Source organism: Rissa tridactyla, chromosome 4 (assembly GCF_028500815.1).
Source record: "Rissa tridactyla isolate bRisTri1 chromosome 4, bRisTri1.patW.cur.20221130, whole genome shotgun sequence".
In the NCBI taxonomy this organism is placed as follows: domain Eukaryota; kingdom Metazoa; phylum Chordata; class Aves; order Charadriiformes; family Laridae; genus Rissa; species Rissa tridactyla.
The window spans coordinates 58,766,993-58,789,907 of record NC_071469.1 but is presented as its reverse complement, the minus strand read 5'-3'; the positions used below and the strand labels follow the sequence as shown (position 1 = coordinate 58,789,907).

The 22,915-nt window shown below is 37.3% G+C and overlaps 1 protein-coding gene across 5 annotated transcripts in view; it reads right to left on the bottom strand.

Annotated features, from left to right (window-relative positions):
• Positions 1-22,899, bottom strand: part of WDR25 (WD repeat domain 25) — a 73,702-nt gene extending 50,803 nt beyond the window's left edge. For 3 of the 5 annotated variants that reach the window (XR_008465875.1, XM_054197746.1, XM_054197743.1), the window contains exons 1-2: positions 22,561-22,814; positions 19,595-20,361 (exon numbers count right to left, since the gene is read on the bottom strand). Coding sequence is in view for 4 of the 5 variants with exons in the window: in XM_054197746.1 (XP_054053721.1) it covers positions 19,595-20,302 (708 nt within the window). In the remaining variant the exon portion in view is untranslated. The other 2 variants (XM_054197744.1, XM_054197745.1) reach the window with 2 other exon arrangements.
• Positions 22,900-22,915: the final 16 nt, after the last annotated feature.

The following is a 22,915-nucleotide window of genomic DNA, read 5'->3' as shown; positions in this document are numbered from 1 at the left end:
TCCTCTTAGGGAGATCAACACAAAGTCCAAATCTCTCTGCCTCAGGAACTCCTGCTGGGGTGGGTCTCCACTGGATGGCTGAAGGCAGATTTTATCTAGAGTGAAGCCTGTGAAAAACACTGTTAAATCCTGGAAGCTGAAGAGCATTACAGAATGAATAACATGGTGAGACACGAGTGATTATTACATTAAGGATGTTTGCATTTCCTGGTCACTCACAAGGAGAATCTCTAGTATTTGGAAGTGTGGGAGGCAGATGCTCCAAAAAGACCTCAGGATTTCTCAGAGGTTCCCATTTGGCTCCCAGGACATTCGGTGCCTCCTATAAGATCTGCTGACTTGAAAGCTAACAGTTTACACCACAGATGGGGATGGCTACCTTCCACAGAGCTCAGGTTTTCTTTAATGTGTGCAGCAGTACACGCAAAAGGTATTCCCTCGGCATATTCCTGGCATTTAAATGTAGTAGAGGCAATCCTGCTCTGCAGTGACTGTCTAGAAAACAAGCCAGTTGTAAAACAGCTTGCCCATTTTTTAATTTTTTTTGCAATTTCCCTCCAAACATCTACCACAACTGAGTCTTCTTCACCCAGAGCAGCCATCACCATAACTATTCCTGGGCCCACTGGTGGAGTACCGCACAGCTGCAGGGTTGGTAAGCATGCCGAGAAGCTTACTGTCACCAACAGAAGTCTCACCTTCCCTTCCAGCCTCCCCCACGTCACAGACAAAAATATTTCATTTTCACATTTATCTCCAGCACATTGGGGCCATTGCCCTGATTCCTGCTCTTCACATCCATATGTCTCTACACTAAAGAGACGGGTTGGTAAAGCCCCCACCAACTTTATACCAACTGTCTCAGGTTAACCGAGACTTGACTAATTCACAGTAATTTTAGCGCAGATGTACAACATTGGCTGTGTCATCCTATTTTCTTTTCAAGCATATTCACTTTTCAAGTGAAGTGATTACAGCAGCTCCTCTTCGCCAAGCAATTTACACAACATCAACATGCATCATTAGAATACTCAGATACTTCTTTTTTTGGAGGGAACTCAAGTATCTACATATTAACAGCTTTACATAAAACAAAACTGATTAGCTTTTGTTATTTCTCCTTTGCATATCTATGCAATCCATTAGATGGAAAGGGGCCTGGCATTCATATGACAAATAACAGAAGATTGCAAATATGTTTAATATTCCTCTTTGTAATATAGTTTGGTTCCTATAACATCATTTAGATTGCCCTACGGAATTTCTGTACTTCAGACTTTATAACATTTAATCTGTCTCCTGCGAGATCTTGAAGAACAACCTATTACATAAGTCAAGCCAACAGTAAGTTATTGACAGTGATTTCATGAAGGCCTTTATCCCAAAGGGCATTGGTACGTAATTCACAAACCTAATGTACATCTAGTCAGCAGAGAGGGTTTTCTATGTTTGCTTGCATTCCTATAACGTAGCACAGTGATACAGCCTCCCTGACAGCTGAACAACAGGTCTTGGACTATATTTTTCAACAATACAAAGCAGAAGAGGTTGCATCAAATTTTAAGATTCAAAAAATAACCTTGAAAGAATGGCTAGCTATTTCTTCCACATCCTCCAAAAGACTTTGATAAATAGCCTTTTCTTTATTAATACTTTAGGGGGCTGTTTACTTTAATAATAGATTCAACAACACTAAACATGGCCTCAGTATTAATTTTAAAAACACACATGATTTTTTTTTCTTAAAGCTAATAAACATCTAAAGATTGTGTATTTACTTTACCTGGATGTCATATGGTGAGAAAAATAACAGCAATTTAAGATACAAGAAGCTGTGCCTTAAAGGGGGATGATTATTATTACTGTAGTTTAAATGTTTCAAAGCTAATCGTTTTTTTTAATATAAACTAGTAGTACAGCTCAGGTGAGAAGTCCTGCTCTAAAAGTGTGGGTGAAAGCATCTATAGATATGCAGAATTGTACAAGTTAAAGAGTATCTACTATATTACTCTATAGTAATAATTTAGAAATTAAGTAAAAAGCTTGCATAATTAGTGGGTTTTGTCATGTTACGGAGACGGTACTACTAACTTTTATTTTACATCCGGAATTAAGAGTATACCTTTGAAGCTGAAAGTGAAACTAATATGCCATACTAAAAATGTAAAACCAGGTTAAAAACTACCTTTCTCCTATTTGGACGTTGACGTGAAACCATGAGGCAACAGCGATGTAGAGTTATCAAGGAGCAGACATGAACATAATGATACTTACAAATATTGCCTGGCATGTACATAGGATCCAGTAAAGTAATTTTTAACTATATAAGCAAATATAATATTTACATATTTGCAAGATTACACACTACTGCCCCTCCAACACACTTTTCTTCTAAAGCCTGATGAACACACTTCATTTTAGCAAGCAATAATGCATAATAATTTTATTCTATCGGTACAGGCTGCCTCTTACTACATCCATGTGCTGACAGCCTAGAAGACCATCACATCAGTGCAGTAGGACCATGAGACATCCCACTGTTAGCCTCACCCCGGAGGAATAACGACCTAGCTCATGAGGGCATCCCACCAACCCTGCTCTGCAGCTTCTAGCACCCCAGCTGGCAGCACTGAACCATGCACATGAACCCAAAGTAACTTCCACCCTAGGTCCCAGGGTGCTTAACTCCTTGGCACTACTGTAATACCACCTCTCATCAAGTGGAATGTGGTTCAGCATTTCCAACTGCTGTATGACACACCCAGAGGAAGCCTTACTTCACTACTGTTAGTATTTCATTGCATTTACTTCACTATCAGCGTAGAACTACTGAATGAATACTTTAAAAATGAAAAGCTAATGTAAATACTTTGAGCTTGGGTTACTTGAAAGTTCTAGTAGCATTACAAGCTTCTGCGTCTTAACAAAAATTTAAGATTAGTGACCAGTTTTATTTAATTCCTATTTAAGCACATAAAAATGAACAATTTCTAAAATAAACAATCATAACGTCAGCAGCTGCATATCAAGTTTTTTGATAAACCAGCCTCTGTACTGTCATACCCAAAAGCAGATTTCTCATCGATCCTTACAGAAAAAGGAGTCCTTCATGTATGAAATTGGGGAAAAAAAAATTAAGCAATTAGTGTTATTTTACTTTGACCCATTTGACATAGCAGACATATGGGTGAAAGCGTTTTGACTTTCAGAACATCACCATTCTGTTAGAATGGGTCTATGATGTTCTCCAAATACTTAAAATCAAAACCTGGTAGCTGTGAAAAGCTTGTTTTCTCCAAGTCATTCTACAACTGAAAAATTACTACTGGGAAGTCTCCCCAGTGAAGTGCTTACCACTTCCAACACTATTTTCACATAACACGTTGAAGTCCCTTCCACAATCGCATTCATGTTATTATTTTGGCTTCCTATCACTCACCTGCTTCTTCATCTGCATTGCCATCAACTAAAATACTTTTACCACTCCAAACAATATTCATCACTTCCTTGGTTATGCCTTCATGTACCTGCAGTTATCTCCTCTCCCACTGCACAAAGCACAGATAATTAGTTTAATTAATCTTCATGACTGTTTCTAAAATTTAGTAGCTTTTCTTGCTGTTCTCTGAATTAGCTTTAAGTTGATGTTTGAGAATTAAAACATCTGTTTACCATGTTGTAAGTGTTGTCACAAATTAAAAACTTTATTGTAAAGCATTTTATGTACTTTGCGGAACAAGATTATTATGAAATGTAAGTCATACGTTATTACCAGGATTTCAATGGACACCTCATTCACACAGGTGAATGAAGTGTGGAGGCAGAGAATATCCAGTCTGTAAGTACAACTAATTTACAATAGAGGTTTTCTGTTAAAGTTCTTTTATATATATATATACACACACACATATATATATACACACACATAAAAATATAGATTTTTTTAATATATATACACACACAAGCACATGTAGTGTGCTCGTGCAAACAAGGAGACTATCATTGTTGGAGAAGGATTTATTTTCTAAAGGAAAAAGCTTGAAGGGAATCCTTTGACATTTTAATTAAGTTTCTACATGAAAGTCAGAGCAGAAAGATGGAAAAAGGAAGATGGAAACTAGAACACCAGGAGGATTTTCTAGGATCTATAAGGGGTTTTTTTTTTTTTTTTCAATTGCAGTGTAAGCTATCTTGGGTTGTGTAATGCTTTTTGTCAAGAAAAGCCATCCTCACGGAGAGAAAAAACACACTGAGCATAGGTGCTATGACTGAAAAAACCCTTCCGGTATTATCATAAGCCGTATTTCTTTAGCTGAAGATGTCAACACACCGTTGTAACACCTCGTGATGGATCTAGGCTGCCAGTCTAATTTGCTACTGCTTCTCTCTTATTCTGCTAAAAAAAAAAAATTAAAAAATCAACAGCTTGCTTTTTTAAAAAAGAAAAAAAAATTATATACAGCATGGTTTAGGTGTTAAAAATACTGCTCAGATGTAGCGGAGCAAATGGAATGGAGTAACTGATTCTCCATGCAGCAATGCTAGAAGTAAAAAGTACAGAGGGTCTAAGCAACAGCAACACTTTAAGAATGAGTTAAGTAAAATCTGGATTTTTATACTGCTAAACCTTTAGAAGCAAAGTACATTTTTCACAGTGGGTAAGAAATTCCAGAACCATAAGTACTACCTTGAGTAATTATTGTTAATTAACTAGCAATGAGGCACTATTTCCAAATGTGACATTTAAAGCACATAATGTGATTGTGAATATTCACAAAGATAATTAAGTTCATCTGCTTCAAGTCCTTGATTTCAGCACATCTGAAAACACCTCTTAAACTATCATTAGACCTGTAATCAAGTATTTTGTTGCTCAGGAAAATTGGATACCTTTGCTTACCTGCTAATATAGGGATGTGTGTTCAAATGCAAGTACGTGGCTTTTGTTAAGAAACTCTCCTTCAGGCAAAAGCTGAGAAAAAAAAAAATGACTCATTCTGATTGTTTTCTCAGAAGAGACAGTTAAAAATAAATTCCTCACACCATCAGATGGAAACCGAAAGAAAAAATGACTGAGCTTCCTTAATTGAACTCAAGATCACAAGACTGACATGAGGGATACATGTTTGAAAGTATTCATCATCAAGCCAGAGGTACCACTACTAAGGTGCATACTAAGGATACTATCCACATTACGTTGTATGCTTTCTTCCATCTTGTTTACAGCTAAAATTCATTACAAAAAAGAAAAATTCAACTAAATTACAGGGATGAAATACAATGTATAACGCAAAAATGTGAAAAATCAGAAAATGAATTGACATGACTCTGTTGGGGAAAAAAGGCATAACCTCGACTGTCTTCAGAGAAGGAAGGAAGCTTTGATCATCAACACTGATCTTGGTCTTGATCAAGGCTTCCCGGAGAAACAAACTCTGAAAATAGTGAAAAAATGACCCCAAGAACAGGGTGCCAAAACAGTCATGCCTTGGTATTTTATCCTTTATTCTTTTAAGTGCAAAGAAAGCCTCTTTCCACTACAAAAGAGATTAATGAATAATGTGCTCCAAGATGGAGAAGAAACATTTAGGCAGCATTATAAGGTACAATAGATTAAGTTTAGTCTATTGCTCTCCAGTTATTTGACAGAGAGAATTTTTAATCAGCCAAAATAACAGTGTGAATAATTGTACGTTGTAAGGATGTCCCACCAGTCTGTATCTCTCAACCCAGTTTGACTAGCAGTTTTATTCTATACCTGAAGAATCTCTCCTGAGTTTTGTCAAGAATTACGTTTGGAGAAAAAATGAGGTGAAATGTTTCTAAAAAAAGAAAAATCAAATGTTCTAAAAAAGTGTGTAATGCCAAGGAACTCCTGACCCTGTCTAAAAGACAAGTTCCTGCTGCTGCCTCCCTGAGTAAGCGCGCATTTAGTGTTCTGCTTCAAAGGTGCATCGCAACCGCTGGCAATGCCGAGTGCCCAGAGAACAGAGAAGGGTATGAGACATTCCATGCTGCAGGTCATTAACCCCCAAGTCTGTACCCTGCTTATAACAGAAGCCAGATGGACTTTGCTCAGAAGGACGTCACCCTCCAAGAAAGTGTTGGTCCTTTTCTCATCAGTGAGAGGACAGTACCTGACCCCAAAGAGCACATACAACTCAGGCTCCCAATTCGAACTTTGGGAAGAACTTCCTCAAGAGATCTATGTGCTACCTACCTTCCCCAATACCTCTTTCCTTAAGCTGGAAATGGACTGAGAAAGCAAGAAAAAAAAAAAGAGTTTATAAAGTCTCTGGAGATGAGCAACAGTGAGAATGAAGAATTAAGACCATGTTGCTGCACTCCTACTCGAGATACAAGTTCAGATAAAAGTGATCTTCAACCAAACTAGTCAATAAAATCACAATGGTAGTTCTCCAACAAGTGCTCAAGGCATGTTTCAGAAAAAAGTAACCCACTCGTGCTTATCCAAAAAATGAAATACAGCAGAGGAGTAAAATGCAGTATAGATCTTTCTTGTTCCTCTCTTTACTCTGTGTAAGAGCAATAAAAATACTGTTGAAACACTTTCTTACAGTCAAAATTCAGTAATAGTCACTTTTGGAAAGTTTCATGAGCACTACTTCTGTTCCCATATAAAGTGGTCAGCACAGTAAAATGGACAGTGGGAAGTTACATTAACTTTACTAACTTTCCCAAACGGAAAAGTTTAGCCCTAACACAAGCCAGGTCTGCCAAACAGGCATTAACAGAAGGCCAACTGCTATTGTCCATGTTCTCAAAGCTAGTGCAGATTTTAACCCCCCCAGAGAAGCTGGGCAGTCTCCAAGATGTACTGCTTTTTGGAGCAATACAACCAGGGAACAGAAGGAATAAATAAGAAGCAAAACTACGCTGTTAAGTTTGTTCTCCTATTTCTGCAGAAGTATGACAAAATAATCCCTTTTGATGTTTCAGGGGAATAAATGTGTATGTTTCTGATGTTCGTCACTGAATTCACAGCAAATTAAGAGGAAAGCAACATTTTTAAACGTGTTTTTCAACTGAATTAATCTGCTGCACAGAGAGAGTGTGATGGTATTAGACCATATACATCCTAACCCACCAACATGTAGATTACGCATGCTATTTTCTTGAAACATTTTAAAATCCAAATTAAGTATTCGCTGAATTACTGTGGAGATTCATACTAAGGGAGCCTAGAATTTAACACCCTATGTATTAGGCATTCCAAATAAAACGTCAGAAATTCTTAGCCAAAATATCAAATAAGAGTTATAAGAACAGTCAGGACAAACAGTAAGAGTCATACGATCAGAGACTTCATCTGATATTTTAGTCATCTATACCAATCCATGGTTTTTTAGCTAATTCCCACTATTTGCAAAAGAGGTATGCTTACCAAATGCTGAACAATAAGGCAAGCTGACAAGGGAAGGAAAAAAAGAAAAGAAGGAGGGAAAAAAAAAAAAAAAAAAGAGAGCCCCCAATAAAAAAAAAAAAAATATTTTTCACTCTGAAGACAGGCAACCTTTACGTTACAAGCAAAGCTCACAAAAAAAGGCAACTTGTAAATAAGTATATATACATACAGTAAAGGATACTTAAAAATCATTCTTTATCAGCAACTCTATTCTCAACAGCAAAGTGTTTCTGCCATCGATGGCCACCTTTTAATGTAGTGTGTTCTTTACTGTGCAGAAAGATTCTGGGATAATCATGTCTGAGGCAAATCACAAATTCTCCATAAACCACTGACTCTAAGCAAGATGCTCAGATAGATCACATTTTCAGCCAACTAAAAGTTAGGAGCGTGACTAGTCTTTTTGTACCTACAAAATAGCAATCGCACATTCATGCTGGGCAGACAGTGCAAGAGAAGGAACTTCCCCCACACACCAAAATAAAGGGAAGAATTCCCACCTATTTTACAGTTAACCTTTAAGTGTTTTGTGACTAATCATTGTAATGTGGCTAACCCTATGGATGTACCTCAAACGGCAAGTTCCCGGAAAATGAAGAAATGAAAAGAAGTTCCAATATACTTATAAATCCATTAATAATTTAAGCTATGGTTTGTTGTACAACATGAAAAATCAGAATTTTTTAAAGCAGAGGGTGAAGCCAAGTATGGCAAAGATACTTAAATCCCCACCCCAGTTGTTTACTACATATACTAGAATTTTGGCTTGAGAAAAAGAATGCACAAAAATTTACTTCAGATAATTTATCTACTTCATACAGAGTATTAGGCATATTTGGGGTGACATGGTTAAAGCAGAGTAGTTTGACACACGTATTCAAGTAAGTCAAGAGAAACCAATATATAATGACAGGTAGCTATTGAGAAATACTTTAAAAACACTAAATTTTCTACTGCCGAACCTATATGGGAGAAGAAGTCATAAATTTGGCAGTTTCTCATCGACTTCACAGTTTAATAGTAGTGTGTTCAGAATTATATAAACATGTTCAGATCACCTAAAAGCACGACCACAGTAGCAGTTACTAGTAGTTAGTATTCATGCCCAAAAAACACTTAAGTAATCAATATCTTACCAGCAGGCAAAGAAGAACTTCAAATGTATTACAACTCCCCAGGAGATAATTAGCTAAATTACTATAGCCATATATTAAATAATCTGATTTCCCCTTCACCTTTATATATCATATTCATTAGCATCAATCACTTCCCCAAGATCACATACATATATGCTCTATTAGAAGAGGGGATTCCTCATAAATGTTAAAAAAACATAAAAGTTAAATTTCAGACTTATAGCACTTCCGAGGCAAATTGTCTCAATTGCTCTCAATTCCTACAGGTAACTAAGGACTGGATAAACGCGCTCACAAAAACACATCCCACAGATTTTGAACATCCACTACTAGAGTAAGAAACACTGTTCTATTCAGAACATACATACAGTCTTCGCAACTGTATGCCCCAGCTTCCAAGACACTGAGTTATCTATTTGCTGTTGACCTACAGCTTATTTCTGAAAACAGGAGGAAGAAAACCAACGCTGACCAACTCTTTTAAGATGCTTGGGGGTTTTTCCCCTTAAGCTTCAGTTAAACAGTGGCAATCAAAATTCAGAACACACCTATTTATACTGTACTTCAATATTATCCTATTTCTTTAATATAAAATTGCCTATCAGCTAAGGCCACTCATGTGCTTTACAGCTTTATATTGATATATGTACATATATAAAATCAGACAACCACCTCTTCTGTTAATACAGTCAATAAAACAAATAAGCACAAACACAACCAATTAAAAGGAGCTTTAAGCTGCCTCCTTCTTGCACATTATCCACTGGGAGAACTTGACACAGCAGGGACAACAGATACGGACAACCTAACCATCAGATGCATCGCAGCTGTTCTACAGCACAGCGCAGCCAGGTACACCGTGAGCATTTCTACAATGGCACAGAGAACACATTGCTACCACAGTGCTAAAAATACTGCTGAACTGTCGCACCCAGGGACAAATTTCTATTTCTAAGAAATAACTTCATCCAAATTTACAGGCAAATTCTGTCCCATTCCCACTATTAACCAGGTGGCTTTCTTATATTAAGAACACTGATTTGAAGTAATATCTAACTATGAGGGGCAGCATACAGTTAGTGATGTCGAACAGCTATCAGAAAACCTGAGCTTTAATGAATCTTGCATTCATTTATCAGTAAGCCTGGGCAAGCAACATTTTCATTACAGCTCTTCATTCTTTCAACTAAAAAATAAATTGTTTAATATTCCCAAGGCTATTGAGAGTGTTAATAGAAAAATAAAAAACAAAAACACCAACCCAAAGATGAAAAAATCCCAGGCTATGGAAAATATAGATACAATCCTAAACCCACTGATGTCAGTGACATAACCCAGTTTTAAACATGAGCAGAACTAGGTATTTAATTATGAAAATAAACTATTAATTATGTCAAGCAGCTATGTGTTTTGCTGGCAATAAGGACATTCATAACTAGTACTATTTCAATAATAGCAAGCAGAGTAAGATTGAACTACCTAATTAATTTTAATTTCTTTTGCATTGTTAACGTAGCACTAGCTTTAACATGTTTATAATGACTATGTCATCCCCAACCACCTGCATCCCCTTTCCATAGAGAACCAGCTGTGTCCCTTCCTCAGTATATAGCAATACACAATTCCAGCCACTAGTCAGAATGCTCAGAATGAGAAAAAGTCTTCTGAGGAGGAAAGTATAATCTGGAAAAAGACAAGATGACTAAAGAACAGGACAAATTCCAAAAGCTGACCTCAGAAAGCGAGATGTTACACAGTTGGCACATGCACAACATACAAGCACATGCAGTCTTTCTTATCTGTCATGCCCAGTATCTTTAATCCATTAACTTACTGAAACATTTGAGAAAGGTAGAAGTTTCCATAACTACTATTTTTAGCTGTGTCCTAGAAGAAAATCAGTTTTATTTAAATTTTAAAATAATTAATTAAATAAAAAGCCTCCGCAAGCACATTGAAGGTAAAGCTCTGCCATCATTGCCTAACCAGCCGGTCAGCCAGCGTGTACGTACTGGGAGATGAATCAAACACAGTTCCAGACTAGCCACAAAATGCTTTTCCTTTGAAGAGGGAAGATTACTGCAATGAAACATGATATGTATGATAAAGGATGGTAAGTCATTAGTTCCATAGTAGTGAAGCAACTTCTCTAAAGAACAAGGGGTTTATTAACGTTTCTTTCCCCTTTAAATTAAAAGGAATCTAACAGTTGTCTTTATAGCATAAATATATACCAAAATGTCGTTAAAGTTCTTCCTAGCAGGCTTCATCTAAAGGTCAAATGTCAGCAATCTTTGGTACATTCACTGATATTATGACCTTAAGATGCAGCTATTTCACACAAGCTAAAAATAAAATCTGCTTAAAATAAAGCAAGGACATGCACATAATGAAAAGAATAGAAACTTCAGGCAAATTGTTTCTACTCCTGATGCTGGCTAAATCCTACACAAGTAATCTCTCCACAGAACCTGAAAAAGTCGAGCAAAGCTTCTCAAAAATGTGTTTCCTTGACAACATCGACAGACCAAGAGAGGTAAGGAATCCAAGTCATAAGATGTCTTGTAGCTTTGTTAGCAGATTTATTTTTTTTTTAAATATATAGCAGTATGCGAGATGCATCTATAAAGCTAGACTTCTAGAAAAGAAGCAAAGTTAGACTGGTGTTATTTATATTCCTAAACAGCAAAAATATTCAGAATTTCTCAACTGTTAAATACATTGAGATACTCCCATAATGTATGACAAGAACTTCAGAACTTAGAACTACTATAGATCCTTTTTTTCCAACCACCAAAATCTTGACTTTTTCCACCAGCAATCTTACAGAAGCACCTCCCATCTCAGGTGACATTCTAATGTTCAACGCCACAGCAGTTGCCGACAGAGATCCTGTGTATAATTGGAGGGCTTAATTTATGACATTATCAGTTAAGCTTTGTTAGAGACACTACTTCATTGATGTCTCTAGCCCTGACTTTTTCTTCCCTAATAGGCTGGCTACGCTGAGGGGGAGGACAAGGTTGCTTATCTCTCTGATGCTTAAGAGACACTTGGTAAACAGCTGGAAGTTCTCAGCTATCCGGGAATATGGGTTTTTAAGAAAAAGTCAGATAAACAATGTTCTTGATATTTCTGAAAGTAAAGTCACAAGTAACCAAAACTCTTTTCAGGTACCATGAGGAAACAGAATCCTTTCTTCCACATCATTGTTGAGGATATCCAAAAGTTACCCCCCATTCTTTTGGATTTCTGCAGAAAGACAGGTTTGTGAAATAACACTGTCAAAACAGCCATGCCCTCTGTGAATCTCACCGGTGGCCACTTCACACCTATTGGTCAATGTAAACCAAATTTCAGAGGTCTCAGTATTTTCCCCTCAAGATTTAATCAAACTAAGCAGCTGAGTAAAAGGGAAAGACACTGCAGAAGCCCCACAGGAGAGAGAAATGCAAGAGGATCTACAGCCAGGCAGTGTCGAGACACAGTCGGGCTACATTAACTCCACTGCTCTTGGAAGAACTTCATTTTCTGACTTTATTTTCTGTAGTTTTCTTTAAATAATTCCCAATTTGGGGGGGAAACACAAGCATATTAGCTGCGCCATGAAATATCCATCTTCCCTCCAATTGCCACATCCTCTAACATGGCCATAAAGCAGTCAAAAACACTTTGCAAGACCGCTTGGGGTACTACTCTGGTATTCTTTAGGGAGATCCTAATTCAGGAGACATTTCCAAGTGCAAAGAAGAACTAACACCGTTACAGAACTGAAAGCCTAACCCAAAAGCTGACAGGTTCACCGTGGTTTTGCCACCCTCCCTCCCCCCCCCCCCTTTTTTTTTAAATGTCAGTTTTCACACAAGCGTTAAGATAAATTCTAATCCAAAGTAGCACTGAATTTGGTTCTCATTAGTGAGGAAGGAAAGAAAACAATGGTCTATCAAATAGTGTAGAGATCAGGATGGTGGTATTTATACTCAAAGAAACAAACTCTTTTGAAAAAAATCCTTTGAGGCACAAGAGTGTGTCAACTACTAAGAACATAATAAAAACCATACAAGTTATCTCCAGCTGTGGATTCTGAGAAAGTGAACAAAGGCATTACAAGGATTTCTGTTTCCTTGACAACAGCATTGCTGGAAACAAGAAAATAATTAAAGAAATACATCTCTATGTAACAGTGATCTCTAAACATATCTAGGTATTCACATACCAAGTGTGGAACAACCCTTACCCACACATACCTTTATGATGATGAGACCAAAATCCACCACCTTCAGGAACTGTTCTTTGCTGACTTGTGTTAACGACCTTTGCAGAACAATTGAGTGAGAGCTGGCTATTACATCCTGACCTCTATTATCATCTAGGCATAAGCACAGTCAGAAGCTTTCATTGATGGTCAAACACGTTCCTTCCTGCATGATGTTCCTTTTCTTACAAAAAAAGTATTATGGAGAACACTTCTCATTGAGATGTATGAAATAATTTTGTTAGAAAAAGATCAAGGTATACAAAGAAGCCCTTCCAGCACTCAGGAAACTGGTATTACTATGCATATATCTATCAAATAATAAGCATGCTTCCATCTCAATAATCAGCAAGCTTAAAGTCCTTGGAAAAAATATGCACAGTTCTAAATGGACAAGGGAAGAAGGTCGGAACAAGGCACCATAAAGAAAAGTCAGCTTCAGTATTTCACAATAGCCTATTTAGTAGCCTCTTCAACAATAGCCGCCTCAACAAGAGAATGACAATGCTTTTTTCCCCACACGTGTAGTTAAGCAGAACACAATCTCCAGAATACCAGCGTTTCTTTGCCACTTCCAAGATAATGGGGAGAACATCTTGTTATTTTTAAAATACAGTATTAAAAGTGTACCAACATCAGAGAGAGCTTTTTTAAGACATTTCAATTAAAGTGTAATATATGTATTAAATAGGATGACTCTCTAAATTCTCACCTTATGCATCAGCTACAGCTAAAGGAGCATTGCCACAGTTAGATTTTAAAAATGAATTGAAGAATTGCAATACTTGGGGTCCTAGCAGCATGATACCTACTTCTGCTTAGTGAAGAGTTTGAATCCAGCCTAGCAGCTACAGGGCTATAGCCATCTGACAGCTACGCGGGAGTTTATAGGAAATATGCCAGCAGTTTAAATTCATTCCTTCATAAACAGACATGCATGTGACAGAACAACAAGAAACACTGCCTATTTCAAGTGAATTGTGTGCAGAATGGTTGAAAACAGAAATGTTAGAGTTTGTTACTCTGAGGCAGGGTAACGGCAGCATCTAGGGAATTTGTATTGCTCCCACCAGGGCTACACACACGACACGGATGAACGGAGGCTATCATGTTCTATTGCTCTCAGCCTGATACAACAGGATGAAGACTAACAAATTCCTGGAATATACTATGATGCTATCTTTTTCTGACAAACACACAACCACAAAAGAATAAGAGGTTTTGAACATATGAATAAAAACGTTATTTCTTCCAGTACTTGATACACCCCAGGAAGCAAGATCTGTACGTTAAATTTGACCAGTATGAGAAATATACCACTCTAGATCTAATGATGGCAACAGAGGCTGATAAGACTGCAGAAGTATCTGGAAGAGATCTCTTGACGTAGCAAGTTACAAAGACGAACTACTTTGGAGCCCAGAAATCCCCCGACTTGAAAACAAGCAGAGACCGGATGAGGACATAAAGGCACTATAAACCTTTGACTTGTTCCTTTTCTCTAGGCATCTACCTATGGACCCTACTAGAGACTGATCACTGGGCCAGAGAGCACCTTGGTCTGAACCAGTATGGCTGTTGTTGTGTCCTTAGTCAGGAAAAGCAGGCAACGCCTCTGTTCTACAGGCTGACATTATTAAACTAATTTTAAAAATTTATAGTTTCCTTGTATAGATTCAGCTGTGACTAAATAGAGATACGCTTCAACCAGGCAAGTAGGGAACAAAAAGCATAAGAAAACCTTCCAACAATGTGTTACAAGTTATCCCATTAAAGTGCTATTAATATACATTTTGCATACCAAAGAATCACAGTACTCTCTTTTCTTGATCCTGTTCATCAGTGGAGGGTAAAAGTGCTGAAAATGAAGAAATACTTTGCAAGAAATAGAATACCTGCTGTGACGCTCTAAATAGAAAGCCAGGAACACAGAATTAAAAGTTTACAGATGATTATATAAAGATGTTACCTTGACTTAATTTTAAGACAAAACAGGAAATACAGAATAACGGTATGGGAGGCTTGAAGCTATGAACAATTGTTAAAAAGCTAAGTCCAGCATAAGTAACTAGTGAAAACGTTTAAATCTCTGTGGCTCTATGCAATTACGAGGTCTTCCAAATAAAAGACACTACCTGTGAATGTAGTATTGTCATTTCTGCAATCGGTAAACAAGTCTTTCAAGAGACAACTTGTTATCTACCCTGTTACCTAAGGTAAATAGCTGTATTCAATGGCATCCTGTGATTTTTGGCTCTATATTTGAGGTTCTAAACCAGAAATACCTAAACAAGGTGGTGTTCAGAAGGTGTTGAATATCCACACTACAGAAACTAGGCACCTTTAATAACAGTGCCGAGTCTCCAAATTTACGCAAAAAAATACTAGACGAGATTTTAAAAAAATCACAAACACTATTTTGGTGTTTAAGTAGGCAAAATTAAAAATGGCAGTAGCAGCCTAAATTTCAATTTCAGCCGCCATTCAAACAGAAGGTTGAGAAGAAGCATTATCCAAAGAAAACATTTAATCACTTCAGACAATCATGTTTCACAATCCTTAAAATACATACTTAAACTAGAAACATAAGCCACTGATAATACAGTTAGAATGTAATAGTGAGGAGGAGCACTGTCACAGTAAGAGCTCCCAACAGTACTTTCCCTAACATGAAATCAGGTTTCCTGCCCCTTTCTCCAGATACCTAGGCTGGAAGTACTATCAGCTTCCTCTTCCAAAGGGGAAGGTCAAAATCCTACAGAAATAGAGGGTAAAAGACTTGCCAAAGCCTAAATCTAAGCTTTTTTTTTTTTTCCCCATTCCTTACAAATTTAAAATTTCACATGAAATATTCTTCTATCAACGCTCCCAATTTGAAGAACTGGGGGTAATTCATCCGCAATACATATCACTTCCCATATGAGGTTCTGTCTTACTTTCAGGTCTCTCTAAAGTTTTCTTATATGCTTTGCAACACATGCATAAACTTTTAATTTTGGTCTTTCAACACACAACATGGAGACAAACATTAAAAGCTTCCAGTCTTTAAAGGAACAGTTTAGTTACCATCCCTTTCTCAGATGCTGAGGAGCCCATCTGCTGGTAGAAATGTTAGTCTAGAAAATTACACCCCTGAGCTAATAACTGATTTATTTTTTTTTTCAACTGTATCACTTGACAACTGTTTGGGTTTTTCTTAAATGCAGCCGTACACAAAAAAATAAGAAGTAATACTTTTAATATAAATATAAAATCCTCTGAAACAGTGCATTCCTTCCTAAATATGCAAGATATTTATACAAACTGCTTCAGATGATCTTTCCTGACACTAGGCTGTTCTTCAGTCAACACCAACTGAAAACATCAACTCATTTTCTGCAAACATTTTAATATGACTTCCACTGATTCATAAAGAAGATGATAAAGTGCACGTTGGTTAATCTGGGACAATATAAATAGAAGACTGTTCCCTTTCCCTGCTTTAAACAGGATACATACGCACACTTAAAAAGTAAAAAACCACATAAGCAGTTCTATATATACGTTTTAGATATATCCCTGTGTGATATGAACGATTCAGTCATAGTTATTTAGATGGGAAGAAAGAAATTAAATTAAGATCACTAAATTAAGATAATTAAACCAAGTGTTTCTTCCTTCTCCATGCCAAAAAAAAAAAAAAAATCCCAGAAAGGGAAATTCTTAGTTTGTCATGAAAAATTCAAGGAAATATTATTTAAGCACATAAGAACAGAGAAAAGATGCAGAACTGTTTGGCTAGATACTACAAAAATTGCATACAACCATGATCTTTTGATTTAAGCACAATTTAAACCACCACAGTCAGTCAGATCTGCTTAGTCAGAACTCTTAATTCTGAGAAATCTCCACTAATGTTGGACTCTTCAAAAGATAAATGTCTTAATGCAGAGGCTGAATGTAAGGACTGAATCCAAGATATTTACACATAAAATTATTCAATCACATTTATTGACATGACCAACTGAAAGTACAGAGTTTTGAGGCTCTGGATTGCCTGCTGTCTCTGATCATATGAGAATTATAGGCTTCTAACCGTGCTCTGAGTTTTATCCGAATCAGATGTTCCAAGTAAATAGAGCAAACATCCTCAGTGTCTGCATATTCCCATTAAAGGGAAAGAGAACATGCTTCCACTGCCTGGATTTAAGCTAGCAAATCCAAGCAGGTGTTTTTGGAAGAAAACAACAAAAAAGGTAAGCTGCGGGAAGGTACAGGATCAGGAAAAAACCAGCATCTACATCTGCATTTTCAATCAGTTGTTTTATGCTGACATCAGAAAGTGGAGCACTTCAGGCAACAGTAGACAGCCAAAAAATCCCCAGAAGATAAACTACTGCTGTCATAGTCATTAGAGATTTATGGGCTCGTGACCCTAGAAAGTTAGTGAAATTAGTTTAGTACCATCAAGCCAATACTTGATCTAACCGTGCCCTCTACTGGCCTGAGAGGCACTTCTGTAAAGGTGCAGATTCAGAGATGCTACTGCTCAACCGCTACAGGCTTCCATTTCATTATGAAATAACAGTAATAAACATTCATAGGTATTTCTCTACAGGCTACCTTCCAAAATATGGAAGTTTTTTTTAATATACTTTGTACCACTGATATTATTAATGTTTTAGACTCACATGCTCTAAAGTGTTGCCAACATTAAAATACTCTTTACATTGAATTTCCACGGTTTGGGTCACCTAAGCAATTTGATTTCTTCAAAAAAACCAGCTTTACTTTTAAAGACTGCTTTCAATCAAGGGTGGTAACACTGCTTTAAGAAAAGAAAAAAAAAAGAAAAGAGGTACTCTTTCTTTCTACTTCAAAAACAAAACAGCCAGGCTATTATTTCCATTTTTTAATAATTTTACATTGCAATAACAGCTTTGATTTTAGATTGTTTTACCAAATTTAACACATCCATGATTTCATTCATCAGTAAAATGAGAATCTGAGATAGTAAACAAACATTAAGCATATACGATGAGACAGTTTAAGGCAAAAAGTCAAATTCAGGCACATCGAAGTCAGAGGTGCATATAGTTTTGTATAATCCAAATTTAAATTGCTGCTTACCGAAAACATCCATCAGCACTTTTTGCATATCTTGGTCTTTTCCTTCTAAGTCTGTCCTTCAAGCAGCAGCCAATATTTAACTTATTCAATATATTAAAGAACACTTGCAAAGAACAACAAAGGTACTTTCTTCCTCCACTTAATCTTCAAGACAAAGATGTAAAAAAAGCTTTGGAAAGAAGACGAAGGAGGAATTACCCACGGTTCAAAGTATTCAGACTTCGATGGTGCAACAGGTTATGCTGACTACAGAACCAGTGAAGTTATTGTAACCGAAGAGAATAAAAGATAAGCAACTGAGAGGAGTAAATTTTATTCATGCTATAGATCTGGGGTTTTCTCTTCTGTGAGCACCAGGGCTTTAATAGACATTAAGGAGAAAAAAAGCAAAAACTCTGTCCAAGATTCAAGAACATCACTGCTTCAAAGATGGAAAGTCAGCACATATTTCACAGGGCCCCATGGCAAAAGAGGGAAAAGAGGAAAGGAAAAAAAATAAACTTTAAGATAAGAAAAACCACACACAAAAGCCAAACTAAATGAAACTCAATTCTCCACTACAAAATAAAGAGCAAAAGACCTAAACATAAATAAATAAATAAATAAATCTCAATTTTAATAAAACAATATGAGATTTCTTTTCCTACATGAAATCAGAATTCAAATTCAGTTTTAAAGTTCCCTCCTTCCCTTTGGTTTTAGAAGTATGCCGATACAAAGGGTGCCCTTTTTGCCTCTTTACTTAGTAAGATTTACCTAAGGCCTAAATTTTAGAACCAAGTTTTAAAATAATTGTGCCTGCTATGTTAAATACATACTAGATACAATAAAGCATGCCTTCCACCAAAAAGGACACTTTCTGTGTGCTCTGATCAAAACTCTGTTCCTGTGTAAACCCACTTCGGAAGACTCTTATTTTAACCCAGAGATGGCAATAGCCCCATGTCTGGGAAAGCATACACATAAAATATTTTTATTATCCATTGTTAAAATAAAAGTAAGACTCATTGAACTCACTAAATTAACAAAGAACTGAAGCCAAATTCACTAAAACTAGAAGTAAAACACACATTAGGTGTTAAGCAATTAACCCTTGAAACAAATTTTAAGTGGGAAGACTCCTTAGATCATGACAGGACACCTTTCCGGGATGCAGGACCTGCTGCACTAGTTCTGATGAAAAATCCATCTGCCCTGACATACCTCCTCCAGCAATAGTCACTTTGGCCTGTCAGAAAGGCAAAGTTCAAAAAAAAACTAATCCAGTGTTGGCAGTCAGTTTTTTAACAACTTCAGGCAGAATCTGTATCCAGACCATAGTCCTTACAGCCATTGTGACATTAAAAAGTAGGAAATAACAAAAACCTAACATTAATACAGATTGCGGGAAATGACGTAGTAGAAATCTAACTTCTTAAGATCTAAAACACTGACATGTCTAATAAAAAAAACACCCACATTCCAAAGTAATGGAACTGACTGTAGGTACAACGAAGGATTAGGCTGCAAGTTCATAATAGGGTCTTGTACTGCAAAGCATCTCCTCCGTGAGTACTTTGGAGCTAATAAAATACACACAAGCAAGGATGTCATTCCCAGAAGATCATTATTCAATACAGTATTTTTAAGTTTGATGATTGGTCCATAAAGCATCTTGCTTTACATTACCTTGACTGTTTTATCCATAGAAGCCGAGAGAAGCATGTGACTCTGTTCTCGTACAGGACACCACTCGATTTCATTAACAGGGCCACTGTGTTTGGACATGTAAAATATTAAGCTTTTGGGGACTTCAGTTAATTTATATTTGGATCCCAAATACGGCTTAATTAATTCAGAGATCTTTCTCAAAGTCTGCTCTCCTGATACACCTAGCTTAACATCACAATCTGAGCTCTCTCTCTGATCAGATTCTTTATTATCAGGCATACTGGAATTTTCTTGACGCAGTCTTTTAGGGATATAGGGTCTAATTCCTTTTATGGCAGTAGTACTGTCTTTACGTATTCTCTTCTGGGAAAGGCCATTTCCAGAGTTTGTTGAAGAGCTCGATATCTGTTCATAGTTTTTGTAGGACATAGATAATGCAGTATGGCCTGAGTATGCTCTCTTACAATAAGGAGATGCCAAATCAGCGCTATTATTCTGTGCATAATGCTCAGGGGGATCTTCACAAACAGTGCTTGTGCCAGAACTGTCAGTGTTCTCAGTAGGCTGCATTTCATATGCAGATGTTGTACCCAAACTACCAGGTGCAAAGTACTGAACACGATTCACAGAAGAACTTGGAAGGCTTGTTTGTCTGCTAGAAGTATTGGAGACTTCAGCTTCTGCCTCAGAGTCTGAATCATCGTAAGCAACCAGTGATGAACTCATTATGGCTAGACACAGCAAGCTCCAGGAACCTCAGTGCTGGAATCCTCCAAAATGCTGATCTACAATAAAGAATTGATTATTCAGAGCACAATTTATTACAGAGTCTACAATCTGAGTAACTTCAGGATATAAATATGCTTTTCTTCACAAAAAACACCCCCATAACTTTCATTCCTGTTTATTAATGGAATTTATTCCTCTATTATAAAACATCTGCACATTCAATTATGCAACACCATTTCCCTCCAAGCACTTTGCATACATTTTTAATGCATTGCAGAGATGCATTTGCATACCACAAAACAATGAAAATGAGTATGAAAAGGAAAACAAACTTGCAACATAAGTACCACAAATCACTTTAACCTTACTTGCAGTAGCACTTCCACACACACACAAAGAGGGTAATGAATTATGAAGTGGTTTGTTATGTCCGATTATAAGAATACAAATATTACAACTCTCTTGGAGTCAAGTCTAACAATATCTATTTCTTCTAATGGTACAGATGACTTGAAAGAAGTACGAAGGGGTTCAACCAGCAACTAAAAAAGTAAATAATTTTTTTACTCATTCAGCAGTCTTGCAGTATGAGGAAATTTTCCATCTATAACCACAGAGCAAGTTCCACACAACCTTAGTTTTACAGGACCAGCTCATGCTAAAAGCTACACTGAATTTACTGTTTGCATTTAGTTACAGAAAAATAAAAGCATAGATGACTTGTTTACTGTGGAATAAACTTTTTCAAAGTGTCTGTGAGAAAGAAAACTCATGCTGAGTCTGTGTATGTAACATGCTGAATAACTCACCACCACAACGATCCCACCAAGCTTCTTCCGAAAATTTGGACAGTGCACATGGCATATAGGGTTAACTACATTCAAACAATTGATGTGCCTGCAAAAATAATCTTTCAACCTCTGCTGTTTACGGTCAAAAAGTACTGCTATCCTTCAATCGCTAAGACTGATTAAATGGGACATTTTACTTCTGCTTTGTGTCCTTGCCCAGCTGTTAGCACTCATCATGCTGAAGTGATTTAACCCACAACACTTTCAGAGCAGCTGCTGAAATCCTTGGTTTTTGTCAGTGAAAAAGCTGTCCTCAAAACCATCTTGATTAAAATGAGAATGCTGTACGAAGGTCAGTATCTATGTAAGTATTTGCAGAATGCCACAAATGTAGGTCCTACAAATACTACTGCAGGAGTGCTACACCGGAACTTGTAAAGATTACTCGTTTAACTTCAGAATTAGATCAATCATGTTTCATTTAACCTACATTACAGGCTATGGCCTGTATCCCATAATGAAATTTCCAAGCACAGATCCAGAAGGCAGTTTCCTGCTAAGGCATACACATTCACCATCACAGGCCCTTTCCAAGCCAAGCGATCAAGACATTTAACAGAACAAGGTGACTAACGTTTTAGCACATAAAAGCATCAAGATCTCCCTCTAGAGGACATTTTGTCTTATCTGAAGTTTATGACAGCTATAAGTAACAGCAACTAAGAGCAAGGAAAAAAAAAAACTTTTTTTTAATAATACAATTTCTTTTATTAAAGCAGCATTTCACTTAAACATTGTCAAGGGAAAAAATAGGTAGCATTTCAGGAAAACTTAACTAAAAATTCAATTCAAAAAATTTAAGTTTTTAGCAGTAAACTGAAACCTCTTACCAAATAAACAGTAACTTTAAAAGGACTGCACTTCAATAATTGCACCAAATGGTTACTAATTGTATTACAGTGCTGAAAACAGGCCCCAGCCAAAATCCATCGTGTTCAAAGGACAAATACAGTAAGAACTTGACCTCTGGATGAAAGTTATAAATGAAGATACACACGTGGATGGGGTTAGACTTTCAAAGTTACTTTATTTTCTTTTAACACACATGAAAAAAATTAACCTGAGATTCAGAGCTAAGTGCAAGATGGTGCCTTGCATGTACCAGTTTAAAAAAATTTCCTACAAGATACTAGGAAGAAGTTCAGTCAGCATAAATCCACCCCATTACACGGATCACCCATAAGCTTCAATATTTTTGTAAAAGCAAAGCATCTCTGTGACTTTAACAGATATACCATTCACCTCCTGTTTCAAAGAAACATCACCCCAAAGTTTCTAATGCTAAATATAGAAAAATGCAGGGGAAAAGCCCCACAACGCACTTTATTGCAAACGGGCTGTAACCGGGTTGTGAATTCATTAACGGTACCATTCATAACGCACTAAAATAACAGGGAAACTCACAGAATTTTTGTTTTTCTTTCCTGTCCACACGAGTGATTTACCCGTGCCCGCTAAAGCGAAGAGCATCACGTTCGAACGCACTCCACCACAGGCCCGGTAAAGGCCCGGAGGCGCCCACACGGTTACCGAGAGCGCTCTCGGGGCCGGGGGGCGGGCACCGAAGCCACTTCCTTCCCCCTCAGCCCGGCACCGCTGCCGCTCCCCACACACGAACTCGGCCACCACCTACGGCCACCGAGACCGCCCTCACCGTTTCCCCCCCACCCCGCAGGTACCTGCTCTGCTCCGCCGCGCCGGCGGCCCAGCCCGGAACTCACCAGCCGGCCCAGCCGCGCCAAAAGCGCGCCGGGTAGAA